Source organism: Podarcis vaucheri (assembly GCF_965113315.1).
Source record: "Podarcis vaucheri genome assembly, chromosome: 18".
NCBI lineage: Eukaryota > Metazoa > Chordata > Lepidosauria > Squamata > Lacertidae > Podarcis > Podarcis vaucheri.
The window spans coordinates 1,531,617-1,553,593 of NC_138756.1; the positions used below are offsets into that span (position 1 = coordinate 1,531,617).

At 50.1% G+C, this 21,977-nt stretch overlaps 1 protein-coding gene across 3 annotated transcripts in view; it reads right to left on the reverse strand.

The window, feature by feature from the left end:
* Window positions 1-603: 603 nt before the first annotated feature.
* HOMER3 (homer scaffold protein 3) overlaps window positions 604-21,977 on the reverse strand; it is a 42,017-nt gene continuing 20,643 nt past the window's right edge. The window contains exons 3-11 of one of the 3 annotated variants that reach the window (XM_082207011.1): window positions 20,428-20,587; window positions 19,685-19,841; window positions 18,810-18,941; window positions 18,171-18,278; window positions 17,287-17,408; window positions 16,871-17,027; window positions 9,789-9,896; window positions 5,235-5,309; window positions 604-3,702 (exon numbers count right to left, since the gene is read on the reverse strand). In XM_082207011.1, coding sequence (XP_082063137.1) covers window positions 3,514-3,702; window positions 5,235-5,309; window positions 9,789-9,896; window positions 16,871-17,027; window positions 17,287-17,408; window positions 18,171-18,278; window positions 18,810-18,941; window positions 19,685-19,841; window positions 20,428-20,441 — 1,062 coding nt within the window. In that variant the 5' untranslated portion in view covers window positions 20,442-20,587 and the 3' untranslated portion in view covers window positions 604-3,513. Of the gene's footprint in view, window positions 3,703-5,228; window positions 5,310-9,788; window positions 9,897-16,870; window positions 17,028-17,286; window positions 17,409-18,170; window positions 18,279-18,809; window positions 18,942-19,684; window positions 19,842-20,427; window positions 20,588-21,977 lie in introns of all 3 variants that reach the window. The other 2 variants (XM_082207010.1, XM_082207012.1) reach the window with 2 other exon arrangements.

Sequence of the window (21,977 nt, forward strand, 5' to 3'; positions counted from 1 at the left end):
AATTCTGACTAAACATCAGGAAGAACTTTCTGACAGTGAGAGCTGTTTGACAGTGGAATGGACTCCCACGAGAGGTGATGAGCTCTCCTTCCTTGGCGGTTTTTAAGCAGAGGTTGGGTGGCCATCTGTCAGGGATGCTTGAGCTGAGATCCCTGCATTGCAGGGGGTTGGACTAGATGACCCTTGGGGTCCCTTCCAAGTCTACGATTCCATGACCTCAGAAGTTGGTGGACTCTCCTTCATTGGAGGTTTTCAAACAGAAGTTGGATGGACATCCATCCATCGGGGTTTCTTTAGCTCCTCCGTTTCCCGGCAACTGGGACTCAGAAGCATGGATGCCTGGGAGACTGCCCTCTCCCTCCATGGCAGAGTGGCAGGAAAAGAAAGCATCCAGAAAGATCTTGCACTATTTCGCAATGGAGCTTTGAAACGGATTCCGGCTGGAACCTGGTCAACCTTGAGCAGCCCAGGAGTGGGTGGCCGCGAGATCAAGAGCAGCCTGGTGGATTTGGCTGACGCTGCCAAGCCCCATTCACAATTAAGTTCCCAATTAAAGAGGAGGGAAAGAGAAAGGCAAGGGGAGAGAAACACCCAGGGTCGTAGTTCCACCATTGCTTTGTCTTATTGAACACCTCCAGTAAAACCCGGCAATCATCAGGTCACTTATACACAGCCGACAATCCACAGGTTTGCTTGAATACATTCTTTCTGCGACACGGGGACATTCTGAATTCGTCACCAGGCTAAAACTCTTGTCTACTTAGTCTTAGAGAGACACAACAATAATCTGCTTTGGCTAAATACGGAGGGGTTGTAGCCCCACTCTAAATAATTCCAGCTCAACCCCCACCCACCCGTCCTCCCCTTCAGCATCACCTGTTTCTAGAGCTTCCACTGGGCATTGCCCAAATCTGTCCAAGCTTTCGTCTTCATGCAACAAATAATCAGATTTGCAAAACCAATTAGGGCCATGTTTTCATTTTGTGTTTTTTTTTGGGGGGGGAGGTTTAGAACTTCAAGAAAAGCGCAGGTTTGTGGGAAATAGCCCTGTCGCTGTACAATAGGTATGGCAAGACAAATGGAGGCAGCGTCCCTGGATGCTCAGAGAAAACAAGCAAGCCTCAAGGGCCTCTATCTGAGCCTCCCGGAAGCATGGTCTCTTCTTGGGTTCTTCAAAGTCAGGAGGACTAGAACCTTAACTGAGAGTGGAGTTTTCAAATCTGCCAAATTTCACATGGGGTCTGTGTATCAGTCTGCCTGGTGAAGGCAGCTGCATGGCAAATTCCCAGGCCATTGTCCCAACTTTTCCTCTTCTTTTTAACCACTAAAATAAAATAGGAGAAGCAAAACTGGCGCTGAGCTTTGACTAACCCTGGGCACATTAATTTTGTACGTCTTGGATGCGCTAGACCAGCATTAGCCCCCTTCCCTCCACATTCCATGTGTTCAACCTGACTGGACACGCAGTTGACTCTTTGAGCGCAGGTAATGGAGCAGCCCCCTAGCTTAGCAGGTGCAAGGCAAGGGCAGCTTGGCACACACCCAGCTGTGCCCACTGCCTGCGGCTGCCACCTCACTCTGCCCCATGGCAAGAAAGGGCCCGGCAGAAAGAGAGGGCTTTGGCTGCAGAGCGCTGATTTGTTCCTTCCTTCCAGCCGCAGCTCAAATGCAAGGCAAACTGCTCAAACATTCTCCTCTTTTGTAGATCCATTTCCCAGTGGACACCAGGACAACCCATCAGCTGACTGGTGCAGAGAGAGCGCCTTCAAAAGCGCTTGCAGTAACTGGATTGGCAGGTATGGCAAGCGCCTCTGAAGTCTGGGTGTGGTTGAAACCTAATGGAGACATGCAAATTGAAAATTGCAATGGAGCAGCCTGGCACTGCCATCGTCAGGTGTGCAGCAGGTGGGCACAGGTTGGGGAACCACATTGTAGCCCTGTGGACCATATGAACGTACCAGACCCTGCAATCATTCTCTGAGGCCTCTCTCCCTGTGCCTCCTCAAGAGGTCCGGAGGGAGGCCACACGAGAACGGGGCCTTTTCTGCAGTGGCTCCCTGTTTGTGGGATGCTCTCCGCAAGGAGGTTTGCCTGGCGCCTTCATTATACACCTTTAGGTGCCAGGTGAAAACGTTTGTCTTCAACCAGGTCTTTGGCTGATTGACACCCAATGCCCTTTTAAAATGTGTTGGGGTTTTTAAAATGCATTTTGTGTTTTTATCTTGTGAACCACCCTGAAACTTGCAGGTATATAGGGTGGCATACAAATTTAACCAATAATCAGTGCTCTCCCCCCCCCACGGGGTACTCCTGGGTACGCAGTACCGGCACTTGTTTTCTTAGAAGAAAATCACTGGTTAAAAATGTGGCACTTAGTGTAAGAACTTCATAGTGAGTACCGGCCCCTTTTTTTTCTAGAAGAAAAGCACTGCAAATAATAATAATATTTTCGGTTCATGGGCCAGAGGTCCCATCACCTTTGGGCTAGCAAAGCAGACGAGGACCTACGTTCCTGCCAATGGGTCACCCCCCCCTGCCTGACTTCTTGGAATACGCCTTGAGCAAGCTGCACTTCCTTCTCAAACCAGGAGAGGGTCAGGTTCTTGGTTTCGCACAATATTTGCAGAACTGGGCAACCTGCCAGTTTGGCAGCTGGCTTGGCTTGCTGCCCCTCTCCCACTGGCCCCCTGGAAATAGCCTTTTCCCCTCTGACATTAGCACCCCCCACTCCCCCCCCTCCGCACACACCCCAGTTTCCCCTGCCAGCTTTCCCAAGCTGAATATTCATTCCCACACTCGCATTACCCCACTAAGCCAAATGCCCTCCTCGCTTTGAAAAGAAAACCAAACGTACAATGGAAGGAGGGTGTCGTTGGGAGGAGGGGGGGGCGGAGAGAAGAAAATAGCCCCATTTACTTCCAGGAAGAGAGTCAAGGTTCCCTCGGGGGGGTGAGGGGGAAGTCTCTGATAATCTATAAAAAGCAAGCTTGTTAAAAAGACTCAGCCAGGAGGATTACAAGAAAGGTTTTTGAATCAGCCGCTGGTTCTGGTAAGGCTGGGGGGGGGGGGAGAAGAGTTCTCTATCAAAAACCTACTGGATCAGGGAAGGGAGGGGGGAACCACCGTACTAACTTGGCTAGAAAAAGGATAACTGGGTCTGTAGAAATGGAAGGATCCGAAAGGGAACTAAGGCCAGGAAAAAGAAGCCTGAAGCTGTCAGCCAGGATAGCTCAGCTGGTGAGAGCCTGGTGCTGAGAACGCCAAGGCTGCAGGTTTGATCCCCTTATGGGACAGGTGCCTATTCCTGCCTTGCAGGGGGTTGGACTGGATGATCCTCAGGCTCCCTTCTAACTCTACGATTCTATGATGTCCAGCATCCTCTTGGAGGAGCATTTCTGGAGGACCAAAAAGGTGCCCCACCAGCTACCCACTTCAGAGCCACGTCGCCTGTCCGCTTCCGCCAGGAGGAGAACCATCGGGGCAGCCTCCTCACCTCCCCACTTCTGGCCAGGCTCAGTTGCTCTCCACCAGCTTGGCCAAGTCCTGCCGCAGCTCGCTCAGCTCGAAGATCTTCATGTCCATGATTTCCGCCACTTTGGCCACTTCGTGGTACATCTTCTCCCGCTCAGAAAGCGTCTCCGACAGAGACTGCTCAGCCAGGCGAAGGCGCCGCTCCAAGTCTGTGTTGCGCCTCTCCAAGTCCTGGCGAGAAAAAGGGGGAGAGGAGAATGACCTCAGGGTCCCTGTGGTCATGAGGGACCCTCCTGCTGGCTGCCCCAGGACCATCGCCCCCCAGGGAAGAGGAGCACCTGGGTTGCACACAGACCATCTCTCAGTTCCCCAGAAATGTTCAATCCATGTTTCTTTTGCAGGGGGTCTTGTGTGAGTGCCTGGAGGTGGTTGGAAGATGGATGGCTGAAATGGATTGAGGCTGAATCCTGACAAGACAGAAGTGCTATTTCAGGGTGACAGGGGGTGGGAGGGGGTGGTCCTGAATGGGGTCAGTGTGAAACACCAGGTCCGCAGCCTGGGGGTGATTTTGGACCATGGAGGCACAGGTCAATTCTGTGTCCAGGGCAGCTGTTTACCAGCTCCATCTGGTACGCAGGCTGAGACCCTACCTGCCTGCAGACTGTCTTGCCAGAGTGGTGCATGCTCTGGTTATCTCCCGCTTGGACTTCAATGCGCTCTCCGTGGGGCTTCCTTTGAAGGTGACTTAGAAACTACAACTTATCCAGAATGTGGCAGCTAGACTGGTGGCTGGGAGCAGCTGCTGAGACCACATAACAGCGGTCCTGAAAGACCTACATTGGCTCCCAGTACTTTTCCAAGCTAGGGACGCCGGTGGCGCTGTGGTCTAAACCACTGAGCCTAGGGATTGCCTATCAGAAGGCCGGCGGTTCAAATCCCCGCAGCGGGGTGAGCTCCCATTGCTCGGTCCTTGCTCCTGCCCACCTAGCAGTTTGAAAGCACATCAAAGTGCAAGTAGATAAATAGGTACCACTCCGGTGGGAAGGTAAACAGCATTTCCGTGCACTGCTTTGGTTCGCCAGAAGTGGCTTAGTCATGCTGGCCACATGACCCGGAAGCTGTCTGCGGACAAACGCTGGCTCCCTCGGCCAGTAAAGTGAGATGAGCGCCGCAACCCCAGAGTCGTCTGCGACTGGACTTAACAATCAGGGGTCCCTTTACCTTTCCAAGCACAAATCAAAGTGTTGGTGCTGACCTTCAAAGCCCTAAATAGACTCGGCCCTGTATACCCGAAGGAGCATCTCCACCCCCCATCATCCAGCCCAGACACAGAGGCCCAGCTCCAAGGGTCTTCTAGGGGTTCCCTCCCTGTGAGAAATGAGGTTACAGCGAACCAGGCAGAGGGCCTTCTTGGTGCTGGCACCTGCCCTGTGGAACGCCCTCCTATCAGATGTCAAGGAGATAAAGAAGTATACAAGCTTTAGAAGACATCTGAAGGCAGCCCTGTATAGGGGAGTTTTTAATGTTTTGATGTTTCATTATGTTTTTATGTGTCTTGGAAGCCACCCAGAGCAGCTGGGGTAACAAATAATAAAACAATTGTTGTTACAGGAATTGACAGGCAGGCCTAAGTCACTTAGGGGGTGGCAAACCAATGCTTTTAATTGGGAGCAAATCGTGTTGAGGGAAAGCTGGTGCCTCTGCTCAGGGGGATTTGGCCGAGTCACCATTGCAGCTGCCCCTCCTGCCCCCATTACCTGCACCTTCTGGCGGGTGTCCTCACACTCTTCATCCGTCTCCCAGCTTCCTCCTTTCTGCCCCTTTAGCTGCCGTAGTTCCTGGGTTGTTTAAAAAAACACACAAACAGGAATGGAAGAACGTTCCTTTTGGCCCTTCCTGGTCTGCAATGCTACGATTCTACGAAACAAAAGAGAGAACTATACCTTTAAAGAGCATGGCTCCCCCCACAATCCTGGGAACTGTAGTTTACTGCTAACAAAGCTACACCCCAAGCACCATTAGCAAACTACAGTTCCCAGCATTCTCTGGGCAAGGAACAGTGGGGTCACTCAGAGGAGAAGATGGTGAAATGCAAACAGGGGACACAGAAAGGGCTGAACTCCTCAATACCTTCTTTGCCTCAGTCTTCTCCGATAAAGAAAACAATGCCCGACCTGAAGAATTTGGAGCAAATGATTCAGCAAAGGAAACACAGCCCAGAATAACTAAGGAGATAGTACAATAATATTTGGCTAGTTTAGATGTATTCAAGTCTCCAGGGCCAGATGAACTGCATCCAAGAGTATTAAAAGAACTGGCAGATGTGATCTCAGAACCACTGGCAGTCATCTTTGAGAATTCCTGGAGAACAGGCGAAGTCCCGGCAGACTGGAGGAGGGCAAATGTTGTCCCTATTTTCAAAAAGGGGAAAAGAGAGGACCCAAATAATTACCGCCCAGTCAGTCTGACATCAATAGCAGGGAAGATTCTGGAGCAGATCATTAAGCAAACAGTCTGTGAGCACCTAGAAAGGAATGCTGTGATCACCAATAGTCAGCATGGATTTCTGAAAAATAAGTCATGTCAGACTAACCTGATCTCGTTTTTTGACAGAATTACAAGCCTGGTAGATGAAGGGAACGCAGTGGATGTAGCCTACCTTGATTTCAGCAAGGCATTTGACAAGGTGCCCCATGATATTCTTGTAAAGAAGCTGGTAAAATGCGGTCTTGACTATGCTACCACTCAGTGGATTTGTAACTGGCTGACTGCCCGAACCCAAAGGGTGCTCATCAATGGTTCCTCTTCATCCTGGAGAAGAGTGACTAGTGGGGTGCCACAGGGTTCTGTCTTGGGCCCGGTCTTATTCAACATCTTTATCAACGACTTGGATGATGGACTCAAGGGCATCCTGATCAAATTTGCAGATGACACCAAACTGGGAGGGGTGGCTAACACCCCAGAGGACAGGATCACACTTCAAAACGACCTTGACAGATTAGAGAACTGGGCAAAAACAAACAAGATGAATTTTAACAGGGAGAAATGTAAAGTATTGCACTTGGGCAAAAAAAAATGAGAGGCACAAATACAAGATGGGTGACACCTGGCTTGAGAGCAGTACATGTGAAAAGGATCTAGGAGTCTTGGTTGACCACAAACTTGACATGAGCCAATAGTGTGACGCGGCAGCTAAAAAAGCCAATGCAATTCTGGGCTGCATCAATAGGAGTATAGCATCTAGATCAAGGGAAGTAATAGTGCCACTGTATTCTGCTCTGGTCAGACCTCACCTGGAGTACTGTGTCCAGTTCTGGGCACCACAGTTCAAGAAGGACACTGACAAACTGGAACGTGTCCAGAGGAGGGCAACCAAAATGGTCAAAGGCCTGGAAACGATGCCTTATGAGGAACGGCTAAGGGAGCTGGGCATGTTTAGCCTGGAGAAGAGGAGGTTAAGGGGTGATATGATAGCCATGTTCAAATATATAAAAGGATGTCACATAGAGGAGGGAGAAAGGTTGTTTTCTGCTGCTCCAGAGAAGCGGACACGGAGCAATGGATCCAAACTACAAGAAAGAAGATTCCACCTAAACATTAGGAAGAACTTCCTGACAGTAAGAGCTGTTCGACAGTGGAATTTGCTGCCAAGGAGTGTGGTGGAGTCTCCTACTTTGGAGGTCTTTAAGCAGAGGCTTGACAACCATATGTCAGGAGTGCTCTGATGGTGTTTCCTGCTTGGCAGGGGGTTGGACTCGATGGCCCTTCTGGTCTCTTCCAACTCTAGGATTCTAAGGGGAGTCACAAGCTTTACATGTGATATGTTTGGAGGCCCTCCCAGTGTCCCTATTTTCCAGGGACAGTCCCAGATTTACAAAAGCTGTCCCAGTTTCTGATTTGATGCTGGAACATCCTGCTTTTCCTTAGAACGTCCCTCTTTTCGGTGGAGAAATATTGGACTGCTATGCAACCCTCAAGTCAAGGAGATAAGTAAGTATACACCTTGAGAAGACATCCAAAGGCAGCCCTGGATAGGGATTTTTTTTTTTAACGTTTCATGTTTTCTTGTGCTTTTATAGATGTTGGAAGCTGCCTAGAGTGGCTGGTGCAACCAAGTCACATGGGCAGGGTGTTGGTGTTGAATAGGACATCCTTCTTTCCATTGGGGAGATGTTGGAGGATATGTGTCCACAGCCTCGGTCAGACAGCCCTCCCACCAACCCCATTATTTGTTCTGCAAAATGTGGTTTGGTTGCAGCTTTCAAAACTACAGTGGACACTCGGGTTGCGAACATGATCCATGCAGGATGCACGTTCGCAATCCACAGCGGCGCGTCTGAGCACATGCGGGTTGCGATTCGGCGCTTCTGTGCAAAGCGTGACTTAGTGCTTCTGCGCATGTGCGACTGCTGAAACCTGGAAGTAACCCGTTCCGGTACTTCCGGGTTTCGGCGGTCCATAACCCCAAAAAATGCAACCTGAAGCCTCTGTAACCCGAGGTATGACTGTATTAAAATGAAAAGGGATACATTCTGACCAGCTTTCCACCCCCTTGCAGAATGCAATGGCTGGGAGGCTAAACGAGCCCAATCGCCAACCTGGCCCCCTCTGGGTGGCTTAGACTACAACTCCCAACCGCCCCAGGCAGCAATGAGCCAACTCAGAGGGCCGATGCCAGGAGCACAGAGGCAATTAATGCACCTGCCCCTCTGGATAGTCACATTTCTGCATGCAATAACCTATTTTCCCTAATACTGTACAACCCCCATTGTGTGCTATTCTGACCATGCCTTTTTAGGAATACTTGACGCCAGTGCTTTTTTTTCTAGAAAAAGAGGTACAGGAACTTTCCCCCCTTTTTTTGACGGACAACCCCAATTTCTCCCCAATGCCTACTCATGAGTTTGATGTATTGGCTTAATAAGAATATACACATCTGTATATTAAGGTATGGTAATGTAACAGTGTTTTTTCTTTGTCGTCCACTTTTTTCATTCTTTTTTTCTCACTCTCTCTTTTTTATAAATGAAATTCTTCTAATAAAATATTAATCTAGTCTCAAATCCCGGGGCTCAGCACATGCTCAGAGGAACTCTCGCTCCTTCATTTACGTCCACAGGGCTGAACCACAGCACTGCCCGGGGGACACCTCAGGCACCTAGCAAATTGCAACAAAGCCCCCCCCCCCCGATCCTGAGAGGCTGCAGCTTAGCCCACTCCCTACAGAAATGCTAATTCTTAGAGCTATGAGTCGTGGGGGGGGGGCATGGAGTAGAGAGCACAGAGCCTCTTCTCACCAGTGCACGAGTTTCTGCCTTGCGCAGCATTCTCGGAAAGGCGGATCTGCGTCTAGAGCAGGCGCCTGCCCTGTAATTAAACCTCTGCTTTAAAGTGTTAATTTAATTGGCGCCCCAGCAAGAGCAGAGGTGGTGTGTGGGCTCCTGGCAGCTGCTGGTGTGGAAAGGAGAGCGATGGAGGAGGGAGCAGGGCTGGCAGGGCCAGGAGGGATGGGGGAACTCCAGCTAATCTGTTGTGGGGGGTGGGTGAAAGAGAGGGGGGTGTTGGTCTGTTGGGGCAACAGGGGCAGCCCTGTGCCCAGTCGAGAGGGAGTGTGCAAAAGGGATCTGAGAGACTGTCCTGATGTCTCATCCAACCATGAGACACGGTGGCTCTCAAAGGATGAAGCATGTTCCCACCCTGGTGTGGCAGGAAGATTCCAGGACAGCTAAGAAGCATTTAAACATTTCTGTGTAATATAGCATAGCATCAAAATTTGTTTATTTTTATTTGCAGAATGTGGGAAGATATCTTTTCAAAATGAGAGTAAGGTACCAAGATCCGGAATCGGCGTGACGAACTGTTTCAAAAGGACTGGAGCAAATTTATATTTAATATGAAAGAAAATTGCAAACAGGTTTGAGTTGAAATGTTTCGTAATGTGAAAATAAGGAGCTGATTTACATATAAGGAGGTGAATGTCAAAAGAAGATATAAGGTAAAAAAGCGGCTATAGAAATGTGAAGAATTTGTAAAAGATGTTTGGAAGTCAGAAAGAGGAAGGGAAGGAGGTCAATGCTTTGTTTGAGCAAGTTATGGATTTATGTAATGAAAATGTAATGAAATATGGAAAACTCAATAAAAATTATGTTAAAAAAGAGAGAGAGAGTAAGGTACCAAGAACAAATATGAAAGATCTGAATACAGCAAGGCTTCTTTGTGTTGATGAAAATTTATGGGAAAAGCCACAGCAGGAAGCCACTGTCTGATATCGTAAGCTTTGCCTCTGAGCCACCAGGAGGGCGACAGCGGCCCCTCACCTCGTCCCTGGCTTTCACCAACTGCTCCAGTTCTTCCAGGGCTGGGCTGGACTCCTCCTTGGCCTCCCCTGAGGATTCGTGGCCTCTCTGGGCTTCCAGCTCGGCCACCTGAGGAAGAGGATGAGAGAACGGACAGGTTGAGGGGCAGAAGAGACGAAGGGAGAGACAGCACCCCAGCTCCCCAAGGCCTGGCGCCAGCAGAGCCCTCCATCGCACCCGAGGGCAGGAGCCTGGCTTAGGGGGTGCCCCACACACGGGGCTCCACCTCTTCTCCATACAGTATTCTGCCAGGCCCTCCTGGCACCTTCCCTGGCATCGTTTTTAAAAATAATAATTTCTATTCACTTTTCAAAAGTTTAATATACATACTTCAATACATAATAAGTTGGTCTTTTCCAGACTTCCCGGCCCATTTTCCGCGGTGTTTTACTTTCCCCCCACTGCACAATGCCTACCAATGTCTTATACCAATAACTCATCAATGCTGTTCTCTCAAATTCCTTCCGTTGCTCATATTTCTAATCCAGCTCGCGAGTTCACCAAACTATGCTATTTCCCTAAATAGTCTGAAAAGGACGTCCATTCTTCCAAGAAAACTGTCACTGTCAGAGTCTCTTACTTTGGCGGTCAACTTTACCAATTCCACGTAGTTCGTCACCTTACTTATTCATTCTTCTTTGGTGGGAACTTCTGCCTCCTTCCATTTTTGTGCAGAGAGAATCCTAGCTGCTGGTGTTACATACATAAAGAACCGAATCATCTTTTTTTAAAACTTCTGTCCCTATAATTCCTAAGAAAAAGGCTTCCCGTGGGGTGGGGGGGTGTTTAATCACTTTAAACAGCTTTTTTATCTCATTATACATCATTTCCCGCAAAGCCCTCACTTCCTCACAAATGGTGGAGAAAAGATCCATTTGCCTGCTTACACTTTCAGCAGTTATGCCTTCCCCAACATCCTTTTTTGGGCTAGGCAAAAACTTCTTTGACGGACTAGGAGGGTGATTGTCTGTAAGTATTAAGGAGGGTGTTGGCCCTCTGGGTGTGATTGGACTACAACTCCCGTCAGCCATGACCGCTGAGCATGCTGGGAGATGTAGTTCAGCAACACCCAGAAGGTCAGAAGTTCACCAGCCCCACCGTAAATTGTAAAACTTGTCGCTGTTGGGGGTGTTTGGTGGTTTCCCCCCCTTCTGTAATAATATTTTATTCTTTTTTCCATATAGAAAGTTACATTTGCTACTCAACAATTATATTCCAATTCAACCAAACTAGTGACTTCCCGCTCACCCAACATCAATGTTTATAACTCAAATTACATATATTGCATTTTAAGTTTCCGTCTTATCTAATTTCATCCTCTCTAACATGTTCCTTAATATGTTCTGCTGGGTTTTTTTGTACTTCAAACCCCACACTTTGCATATGGGAAATAACTTTTAGATAGACTAGATAAAGTTTCCAGTCTTCTTTAAACGGTTCTAAATTTGTATCTTTTATCAGTGCTGTCACTTTTGCCATCTCTGCATATTCCAACGTTTTCATCCGCCATGCTTCCTTGGAGGGGGTTCTCTCCTCCTTCCTTTTCTGGGCACAGAGAATCGTTGTCCCTGGAGCCGAGGCTTCCTTTGGGATTTTGCTGTCTAGGATCCCCAGGAGGAAGGATTCTGGCCTCTTGGAAAAATCACTTTAATCTGTTTATTGATTTCATTATAGATCATATCCCAAAAGGTCGTTGCTGCAGGTGAATGGCGCACAATTGAGAAGACCCATATCGAGAAGATCCACTTGTGGGTGCTAAATTCCAGCCTCGCTCAGGGCACCACCATATCCCCAAAGATTACCAGGCAGAGCTCAGCCATCATGTCTAGCAGCCATCAATCGCCTTTGATCAATTATAGCCAATTTGTGGGGGGTCTTACGCAACCAAAGCCGTCTTCCGAAAGACAAGGCCTTTTGCCGATCAGGAGAGCGTATGCATTGGAGCAGCAATATTGAGCTAGATGGGGCCTCTGGCCTGTCTCCAAGACAGCTGCCCATGTTCCTGAGATGGAAGCCATGCTTCGATGCGCCCTTTCTCCCAGCACAAAGGAGGCGACTTCGGGTGTCCTCCCTCCTCCTCCTGCCCCTCCTCGCAAAGCCAGGCCAGCTGATGCAAAAGCGTCCAGCGACAGGGCCGGATCCTCAAGCCTGTGTTGTGGGAAGCTGTGCCGGCAGCCCTAGGCATCGTTGCAAAACCCCCACGACAACAACAACCCATCAGAGAGGTAGCCAGGCACTGCCTCTCTTCCGAATGCCGCTGCCTGCAGAACGGGGTCGGCTGGAGAGAGAGGGAATGTCAATTATTCATCAAGACGGAGGGTTACATTTTTAGAAGTGCATTCTTCAAGCCTGCAGCTGCTGCTTTGGAAAGGCGGGGGGTGGGGGTGGGGGGTGGAAGAGAGCGAGATCCCAGGGACAAATCTGGAACCTCAGACGTTTGAGGAAAGGAAGATTCTAGCCCTCATGGCTATGGTGACAAGCTGAAGGAGGCAAGCGCGATCTTGCAGGATCAGAAGAAAAGACCATGATCCTGACATTTCGGTTCTGTTTGGGGGTTCATGTCTTGTTTGGGGGCTTCCCTGTGGGGCAGTTGGCCGGCCACTGTGAGAACAGGGTGCTGGGCTTAGCTGGGCCCCCTTGGCCGGATCCAGCCGCCAGACTCTTCTGACATTCCACATAGCCAGTAGGTCGCTGTGTTCTGCATGGAGGTTTCTCTTTCAAGGCCCCAAAATGTTAGCCCCCCCCCCCGCAGTAACTCAGAGCAGGGCTTTTAGTGTGGCCTGTTGTTTTTCGAGGGGTGTTTGGGCTTTCCCGAATTTGTTTCTCACAAATTTGTTTCCGTTCCATATTACAGTTGTGTTTTTAGCCTTGCAAAAGGCTTCAGGGTTTCGAAACACAACTCCCAAAACCTCCAGCATGCAAAAAACAAATAATAAACACAACAAGATCCGCTGGAAATGTTAACTCTCCCCCCGCCAAATACTGAAGTGCAATTTTAAAAACACACATCAGTCAAAGAGTGGCGTTACAACCGATGTACTGGAAATGATGGGCTGGAGTCATTCAGGCGACTGAGTCTGCTCAGAGTATGACTAACGCAGGAGAGATCACCTTGATATTTCCTGAAAGTGAAGCCGCCTTGCAGAGAATTGCCTCCAGAATCCACCACTTCTCTCCCCACCAGCAAAGGAATTTCAGCTCCAGTGTGTCCATTTAAGTTGATTTATTTAAAACGCTGACAGCTCACCTTTCCCTGTTCGAGGTGCTTGCAAGCGAAACTGGGGTTGTCATATTTCAACAAGTAAAAACCAGGACACCCCAAAAGTTCTTGAGTTGTTTTTTACGAAAACACACACACACACAAAACCCGCACGATTTTTCAATTGACTTGCCTAAGATCCAGGACAAAGCGCAAACTTTTGGAAAGTCCCCTCGGATGTCAATTCCACCTTTGAAACCCCAGTAATGTCTGGGAAAATCCAGCCATATGGCAGCCCTAACAAAATTCGGTTTTTTATGGTTAACATTTCGAAAGAGGGAGAAGGAATGTGTGTGTGTTTGTGTGTGTATCAGAGGGGTGGGGAACAAACTCCCTTCCTCCCCCCCCCCCAGAAATGAGGAGGGGCTGCAGCTCAGCGGCAGAGCCCATGCTTTCCACAAATAAGGTCCTGAGTTCAGTTTCCATCATCTCCCGGTGGGGCAGGGAAGGCCCCCTGTCTAAGACCGGGCAGAGATGCTGCCACGAATGCAGAGCGCAGTGAGCTGGGGGGGGTCACTGGGTCTGACGGCACAAGGCTCCTAGTTCAATTAGCCCCTTAGCCAGAAGCCTGAGGGCTAGATCCTTGGCTTATTTCAACAAACCGTACCAAAGTTCTGTGGCAGGACATGTGCTTTGGCTGCAGAAGGTTCAGTTCCCCCCCCCCCGCATCTCCAGGTAGGGCTGGAAGAGGCTCCTGGAACCCTGGAGAACAGCTGCCAGTCAGTGCAGGTAATACTGCGCTAGATGGACAAGTGGCCTGGCTCAGATTCCCCAGTTCCTGTAGGATGCGATACTCAAATCATGCGCTCACTGAATCTACTCTAAAGGGTTCCCCATGAATCAGAGAATTGGAAGGAACCCTGAGGATAATCTGGTCCAGTGTTTCCCAAAGCGGGTGATACTGTGGGGTGCTGGAATAATCGGGGGGGGGCAGGGGCGGTAGCAGCCTCAGGTGCAACTGGGAGGGGGGTGAATAAAAATTATTAAATTGATAGCAGCGCACCAGGTTCATCTTTCTCATTAGGATTATTTTTAATATTATCCTTCACTATCTTAATTTTCTGTATGTAATGCGAATGTTACTATGGCTGATTTTAATAAATAATTTTATAATTTCAAGCTTCAAGGTGTCATATTTACAACATCATCTTTCTTCTCTATGTCATAGGGCATAGGCAGAAATACAGGGACATAAAAGAACGCAAATTTGTCGCTGCATCTTTCTGCTTGTTTGCTTAAAGAAGGTAGCTTTCCGGGGGGTGCTGAGTTTTGTTGTTTTTTTCCTGAAAAGGGGGCAGTAGGCCAAATAAGTATGGGAACCTCTGATTCTTGTCCAGCCCCCTGCAAGGCAGGAATATGCTGCTGTCCCACACGGGAATCGAACCTGCAGCTCTGCTCTAACCAACGGAGCTATGCATGCGCTGATAATGGCCAAAAAGCGAGGAGGGAGGGTGAGAGAAAGAGACAGAGGGCATGCTGTATTTACCAGTCCCCGTCCTCCACCCCCCGCCGGCAAAACAGAGTTGCACCAGTCAGGGTGGGGCAGTGACCTCTCCTTTGTCTGCAGAGACTGAAGTGGGGGGGGGGCTTGACAAGAGGTGGCTGCTCTCTCTCTCTCTCTCTCCCTCTTCCCCTCCCCAGCCGCTCCCCCCCCCACCTGACGACCTTGGGCGGGAGCTAATATTAGCAAGCAAGGAGCGTCTTTCGCCATGCAATGAAGCCAGGGACGTGCACAGCGACCTCTGAGAGAGGAATTACACGCATGCCTCTCTCTCTCCCTCCTGCCACATGGAAATACTTCCCCAGAGATGAGCGGCGGATCTGGTGCCGATTCCCCCAAGCTCTGAGTGTCTGGGCCGTATCCTGATTAAACTATCCCCAAAGCGTCAGCTTCTGCTGGGAAATGGGGGCAGATTCCACCAGAGCTCTATGTGCAGAGCGATGGGGTGAGTTGCTCAAAGAGGGAGCTGCCCAAACTAAAGTCTCCTGCTGGCTGCTAAAAATGTTAAAAGCCCTATATGATATATATGGGGGGAGAGAACCCAGGAGGCACCAACAGCACATTCCAGTCCGGCCGCCACGGCACAAGGTGAGGCTAGAGAGCACCCTTTGCCCCCCGGGCGTGATCTGGTTGGTCAAAACAACACATATCGGCAACATTAAGATCACAGACCATGCACCGGTAGAATCATAGAATGGCAGAATTGGAAGGGACCCCGAGGGTCATCTAGTCCTACCCCCTGCAATGCAAGAGTATTTTGCCCAACATGGGGCTCGAACCCACAACCCTGAGATTAAGAGTCCCATGCTCTGAGAACTGAGTTATCCCACAGAGGTCAACCTCAAACTAGAAGAGGAAATACAAACTGCCCCATCATGATCTTTCAGCCCCATATTGTCAGCAAATGAAACAAGAGAGAGTCTCTTGAAGACCCTCCAAAACTACTTTGTGAAGAGACTGAGTTGCTGACCAGGGCTTGCGCACCTCCCTTCCCTCAGCCTCCGCTGGGCAGTGGGCAGTTCTGTCCTGTCCCTCTTCTAGGGGTCATTGTTAGCCCCCAATCGCCCTAAATGCAGAGATGCTGCCGAACCACCTGAGCTCAGAGGAGGCTGTCTTTTTGGGGGGCGAGGGATTAGAGAGGTCCTTATCCTACCCCCCCCCCGTGCAGTCAGCGTCTCCTGGGCCCACAGAGGCTGTATGTCAAAGTCCAGAGGCTTCCGCCCTGGAGACCATATAGCACTGGTCCTAAAGGATCTTCACTGGCTCCCAGTTATGTTTCCAAGCACAATTCAAAGTCTTGGTGCTGACCTTTAAAGCCCTAAATGGCCTCGGCCCTGTAGACCTGAAGGAGCGTCTCCACCCTCATTGTTCAGCCTGGACACAGAGGTCCATCTCTGAGTGCCTTCTGGTGGTTCCCTCCCTGCAAGAAGTGAGGATACAGGAAAGCAGGCAGAGAGCCTTCTCAGTGGTGGCACCTGTCCTGTGGAACACCCTTCCACCAGATGTCAAGGAGATAAAAAACTATACAACATTTAGAACATCTGAAAGTAGCCGTGTATCGGGAAGCTTTTTAATGTTTGATGTTATATGATATTTTTATATCTGTTGGAAACCACCCAGAGTGGCCGGGGTAACCCAGCCATTTGGGTGGGGTATAAATAATGAAATTATTATTATTATTATTATTATTATTATTATTATTATTATTACTACTACTACTACTACGACTACTACTACTACTACTATTCACAGCAAAACCACAGCCCCTCTTACTCCCATAGAATCAGTGCCTATTGGTGTCATAGAACTGTAGAGTTGGAAGGGAACCCAGGAGTCATCTAGTCCAACCCCTTGAAATGCAGCAATCCTGCCCAGAGCCGTCGCTGGGTGGGCTTGAACCACGAACCTTCTGGTTAACAGCCAGGAATGGCATATGAAATGGATGGACTCTGCTGAAATGTCAAAACTGACTGCCAAATTAAGAGGACATAATGTGTCTAAGGAAGAATGGAGACCACAGGTGGATTACCTATCCAATTATCCCCCATATATGAAGTCGCCACAGGCAGGATTTGAAATATAAGCAGCGGAATAATGGAAGATTAAGCAAAACTCTCGCCTTGAAACTTCCCTTGTACCACCAAGACCATCACCTGGAGCAGAATGTCATGGCGCCCAGAGATCAGGATAGCGGTGAGGTGCGCTGCCAAGATGGCGGCCGTCTCGGTCAGCCCCCCAGCCAGGCTCCCACACCAAAGCCCCCCCCCAAGGTCGCTCCCTCACCCGTTGCCGCAGGGTCTCCGTCTCCTCCTGGTAGGCCGCCAGCTGCTTCTTCCACTGCTCCACGTTGGCATTGGCCTCGTTCAATGCGGCCACCAGCTTGTTGTTGTTGTCTTGCAGCGTGAAGAACTCTGCCTCCCACTGGACTTCGCAGACAGAGCTGGGAAGGAGACAGAGAGGGTCAGCGGTGGATGCCAAGGGCCACAGAGTTGGAAGGGACCCCGAGGGCCATCTAGTCCAACCCCCTGCAAGGCAGGAATATTCTGCCCAAGATGCAGCTCAAACCCAGGACCCGGAGAGTCATGCGCTTTGCCAACTGAGCTATCCCAGCTGCTGGGGAGTAAGTGAGATTTGAGCAGGAATAAAATAGCCACTGTTTGGGTGCCCCTTCCCCAAGCCACCTCCATCGCCCTCCTCACCCTTCGGAGAGCATCTTCTTGATCCTCTCCCTCTCCGTTGTCATCTCCATGTCGGCGCTCTGGCTGCGGAAGAGCTTGTCGTCTCCAGGTCCATTGGAACTGATGATGGGGCTGGGGAGGATCTGTGGGGCAGGAGAGCATGGGGAGGGGCAGGTGAAGCAGAGCCCAAGTTCAGGTGCCCTCAAGAGCCGCCTGTCGCATTCCAGGAAGGTGGGATCTCATGCACGGACAAACACAGCCTCCGAGGGGTCAAGTCCCCGTGCCACACTGGGAAATCCCAAACCTTCCAAAAATCCCAGGTGGTTCTCTTGCTATCCAAACCTAGAAGAACCCCCTCCCTTCCTCACCATAAACTTTTTTATGCTCCTCCTCCTCTGGAACTCCATGCCACTGGATGCTCAGAATTCAACTAGAACTGTCGCTTAGCACTTCAAAAGCATTGCTAAGTATTAAAATGGTGGCTTTATTTTTAACAAACGCTCCCTGCTCAATGCGAAGCTTCCCTTCTCTCCTCCTCCTCCTTCTCCAGGCCAAGGGACTGTTCACACTCCCTCCTCCGCACGGGCTGCTGATCCATCTGTCCCCAGACCCGGGAACGTGGCGTCCTCCACCCCCCAGATCCACCTGCCTGCCCCTTTTACCCAGGAGGAACTGCCAAGGAGCAGCTGGGGGGGGTGGTACTGCAATTCTCCTGTTTCTTCACCTGCCCCACACCTGGTGTCAGGTATGGGAGAGGTGGACAGGCTCAAAACAATTTCATGGGCCAAATTAGGGCCCTGCTGGGCCTCGTTTTCAGAGGTTCCCCCTGCCTGGTCTACATCCCAATGAACTGGCCCATCCCCCGCTGCAGGGTTTTGGAGGAACAGGACACCTGGCCTGCTTACCTGGTGGGACGTCAAACTGAGGGCTGGGCTGGTCAGCTCCGTCTTATCCTGCGACTTCTCCCTTGCCAGGCGAGCCGCTTCCTTCACCTCCTGAAACTTCTCTGCAAACTAAGCAGGGAAAATAAAACGGAGGGGTTCGGCCGCCATCTTGGATATTTGTAAAATGGCTCAACAAAGAGGCCCTGCCCTCTTCTACCTTGCTAGCTGAACAGCACCCTTTAACTCCTTTTTATAATTTATTTTTTTTATTACATTTCCCCAAAGTTTCCAAAGCTGCTAGGTAGGAGAACAAGAGCCAGAGAGTTGTGTGAGGGCTGAGCCAGAAGCTGGAGACACAGAGACCTGCTTGCTCTGTGCTGGACCCAAAGCTGTGACTAAGGAAGATCTCTTGGGGTGCGAATGCTGTGAGCCCCCCTCACAATGCTCAGGTCATACTCATGTGCATATATCCTCAGGACACTGCCGTCTCTGCCAATCTTCCTTCCTTCCGACACTGAGCCCTGGTCAAGCAACTGGAACCCCCTGGAGTTTCCCACTGCTCAGAGATTAGGGTAGTGCATCGCTTTGCACTGTGTGTTAAGTTTAATAAAAAAACAAACCCCGTTCCTTCCTTTCCTTGTGCTGCCCCTGAGTTCTTACCTGGGAGAGGTGCTGCTCAGAGGCAAATCCCAGGCCATAGACGGTGTTTGCCCTGCTGTCAGCCCATTGGCCAAATTTCTGTGAGGTCTTGGTGAACGTCATGTTGGGGGTGATGGTGCTGTTGATGATGGCCTTTGGGGAGCAGAGAAAGGCAAGCGTTTTAAGAGTCTCCTTCGGCCTCAGGTCACGAGAAAGTGGCTGGAGCAAAGCTCTCCTCCCTTTCTCAGAACACTAGAATTTGCAGACACCATTGGGACACGGGTGGCGCTGTGGGTTAAACCACAGAGCCTAGGACTTGCCGATCAGAAGGTCGGTGGTTCGAATCCCTGCGACGGGATGAGCTCGGTCCCTGCTCCTGCCAACCTAGCAGTTCGAAAGCACGTCCAAGTGCAAGTAGATAAATAGGTACCGCTTTGGCGGGAAGGTAAACGGCATTTCCATGCGCTGCTCTGGTCCACCAGAAGCGGTTTAGTCCTGCTGGCCACATGACCCGGAAGCTGTATGCCGGCTCCCTCGGCCAGTAAAGCGAGATGGGCACTGCAACCCCAGAGTCGGTCACAACTGGACCTAATGGTCAGGGGTCCCCTTTACCTTTACCTTTAAGGAAGCTAAGGGATGGGAGATTCAGGGCAGAGGAAAGAAAACACTTCTTCGTGCAACGCAGAGTTGGACAGAGGAACTCCCTGCCACAGTGACGGCCAACAACTTGGCTTCGAAAGAGGATTGCGTGGAGGAGAGGGCTATCAAAGGTTACTAGCCATGATGGCTGTGCTCTGTTTTTATAGATTATCTCTTTAAAAAAATAAAAAAGCGCTTTTCCAAAATGCATTCCTACAATGGGGTTTGTTTTCTCCTGCTCTCGCCGCCTCTCTCACCTTGGTGCCTCCCACACTGATGATTCGGTAGACGTTGCGTGTGGCATCGTAGAAGTAGGAGACGGTCAGCGCGTGCTTGCTGGTTGGGATCCAGTTCCTCTTGGTGGCCGGGTCGATCTGGAAGATGTGTGCCCTGGTGCTGAAGATCGGCTGCTCCCTGCAAAGGAGGGCGGGAGCAGAAGGGGGTGCTGAGCAGCGGCTGAGATTGGCAGCCAGCAATTGCTCCCCCCCCCAGCCCACCTCGTGTGCTCTCCTGCTTAGTGCCAGGCCATATCTGAGAGACCTTCTTCCCTGCAATGAACCTGCCTGGGCTCTGAGATCTCGGGGCAGAGGCTCCTCTCTTGGTACCACCACCCTCTCTGCAGGACAGTGGCTTCCTGGTTGCTCCCAGACAGCTTGGGAACTCTCCGTTCCTAGAGAAATTAGACCAGCTCCCTTCTTGTCACTCACCTTTGGTCCCTTTCCCTAAAAACGAAGCTAAGTTTCTGGTCCTCATTCTTCTGAATCAAAGGCTATAGGGAGATAGGAATCAGAAGGTTGATCTCTCCAGCTCTAATGATTCAGCTATACCCATTCCCTGGAAACTGAAGCCCCCCCCCCCTCCCCACCAAGCAACGATCGACTTATGGCAGCTCAAAGCTCAAAATCAAAAGAGGGATTTCAAAGTCTTGGCCTTTGTTAGTTCGAATGTTAACACAGAGAGACGGGGGAGCAGAGCGCAGAGATTAAGGCAAGGCTGTTACCTAATTGTTGACATTGGTTAATTCTGACCGAAGCAGATGGTTAGGTGACAAGTGGGGGTTGGGAGAGGGGTCTGAGGACGGTCATCAACCATCAGGGTAGTCCTTTCGGTCCCTGGGCGAAATTCCCAGTTTGGCTGGGGTCTGGCGGGCGATTCATTTCCTAGCGATGGAAAATGACGGCTGTTAATTGACACACAAAACACAGGAGAGAAAGAGACGGAGGCAGAAAGCAATATTGCTGAGCAAGAGCCGGCCAGAGGTTTTCTGAGCTGTTAATCTGTAATGATTTTGGGCCACTTAGGAAGAAGCGGGAAGGAGGGAGAGACAGACACAGAGAGAATCAATCTTTGCAACCCCTGTATACTGGGCTCCCATGTCTCAGGGAGATTTAGATTTCCTGACACCTAGAGAGGCGAATGCATCAAGAGTTAGCGACACAAACAAATGTTGCATCTCTGCTTCCTTTGCTGCATGTATTTTTTTAAAAAATAGTGGGTGATAATGATGATGATGGTTCTTAATTGAATTTGCATGCAGCCCTTCACCCGCAGATCTCAGGGCTATTCACAACATAAAAATACAATAGAAAACAACAGTAGTTGAAAGTCTGCTGAGAGGCTTGGTGTGGGCAGCAGACCTGGTCCCTTGCAGCCTGCCACAGCAAAGCACATTCGGGAATCAGAGGAGCAGAGAACCACGGATTAAAAACAACCAACCCAAGATGATACAGTGGTACCTCGTGTTACGGACGGGATCCGTTCCGGAGGCCTGTCCGTAACATGAAATGCCTGCAACTCAAAGCGCTGCATCTGCGCAGGCGCATGGCGCGATTTGGCGCTTCTGCACATGCATGAGCAGCAAAACCTGGAAGTAACCCGTTCCGGTACTTCCGCGGGATGTAAGGCGAAAAGACACAACATGAAGCGGATGCAACACAAGGTATGACTGTACAATGGAACCATCGTTTTCAAGACAACCCTAGTCACAAGCCTGGCAGATCTGGAACTAGACTTGATAACGCTGGAATCTTTGAGTTGGACTTTGTGATTTTAGTTCACAGAAACGCCGAGTAGGAGTTAATGAAATTATGCATGACATGGAGAAAGTGGACAGAGGAAAGTTCTTCTCCCTCCGAACATGAGAACTTGTGGACATCCAAGGAAGATTCTGAACAGGTCAAAGTCCTTCTCCACACAGCACATAGTTAACTGCGGAACTCCCTCCCACAGGAGATGGCTTCAGAAGAGGAGAACACACATCCATGGAGGAGGAGACAGCTACTGATGTCCACTGGCCAAGATGGCTTTGCTCTGCTTTTGAATACCAGTCGCTGGGAGTCACAGGAGGGGAGAGGGCTTGTGTTCAAATCCTGCTTGCCGGTTTCCCACAGGCAACAATTTGGCCACTGGGCTGCTGGCCCAATCTAGCAGAGCTCCTCCTATGCTTTTATTTTAGCCCACTCATTCTCCGGGCCTCTTTCAAAGTTTCGTTTGTCATCTTTTAATTCGCACCTGTCGTTCTAACTGCTCTCTCTGGCTTTAAATATATTA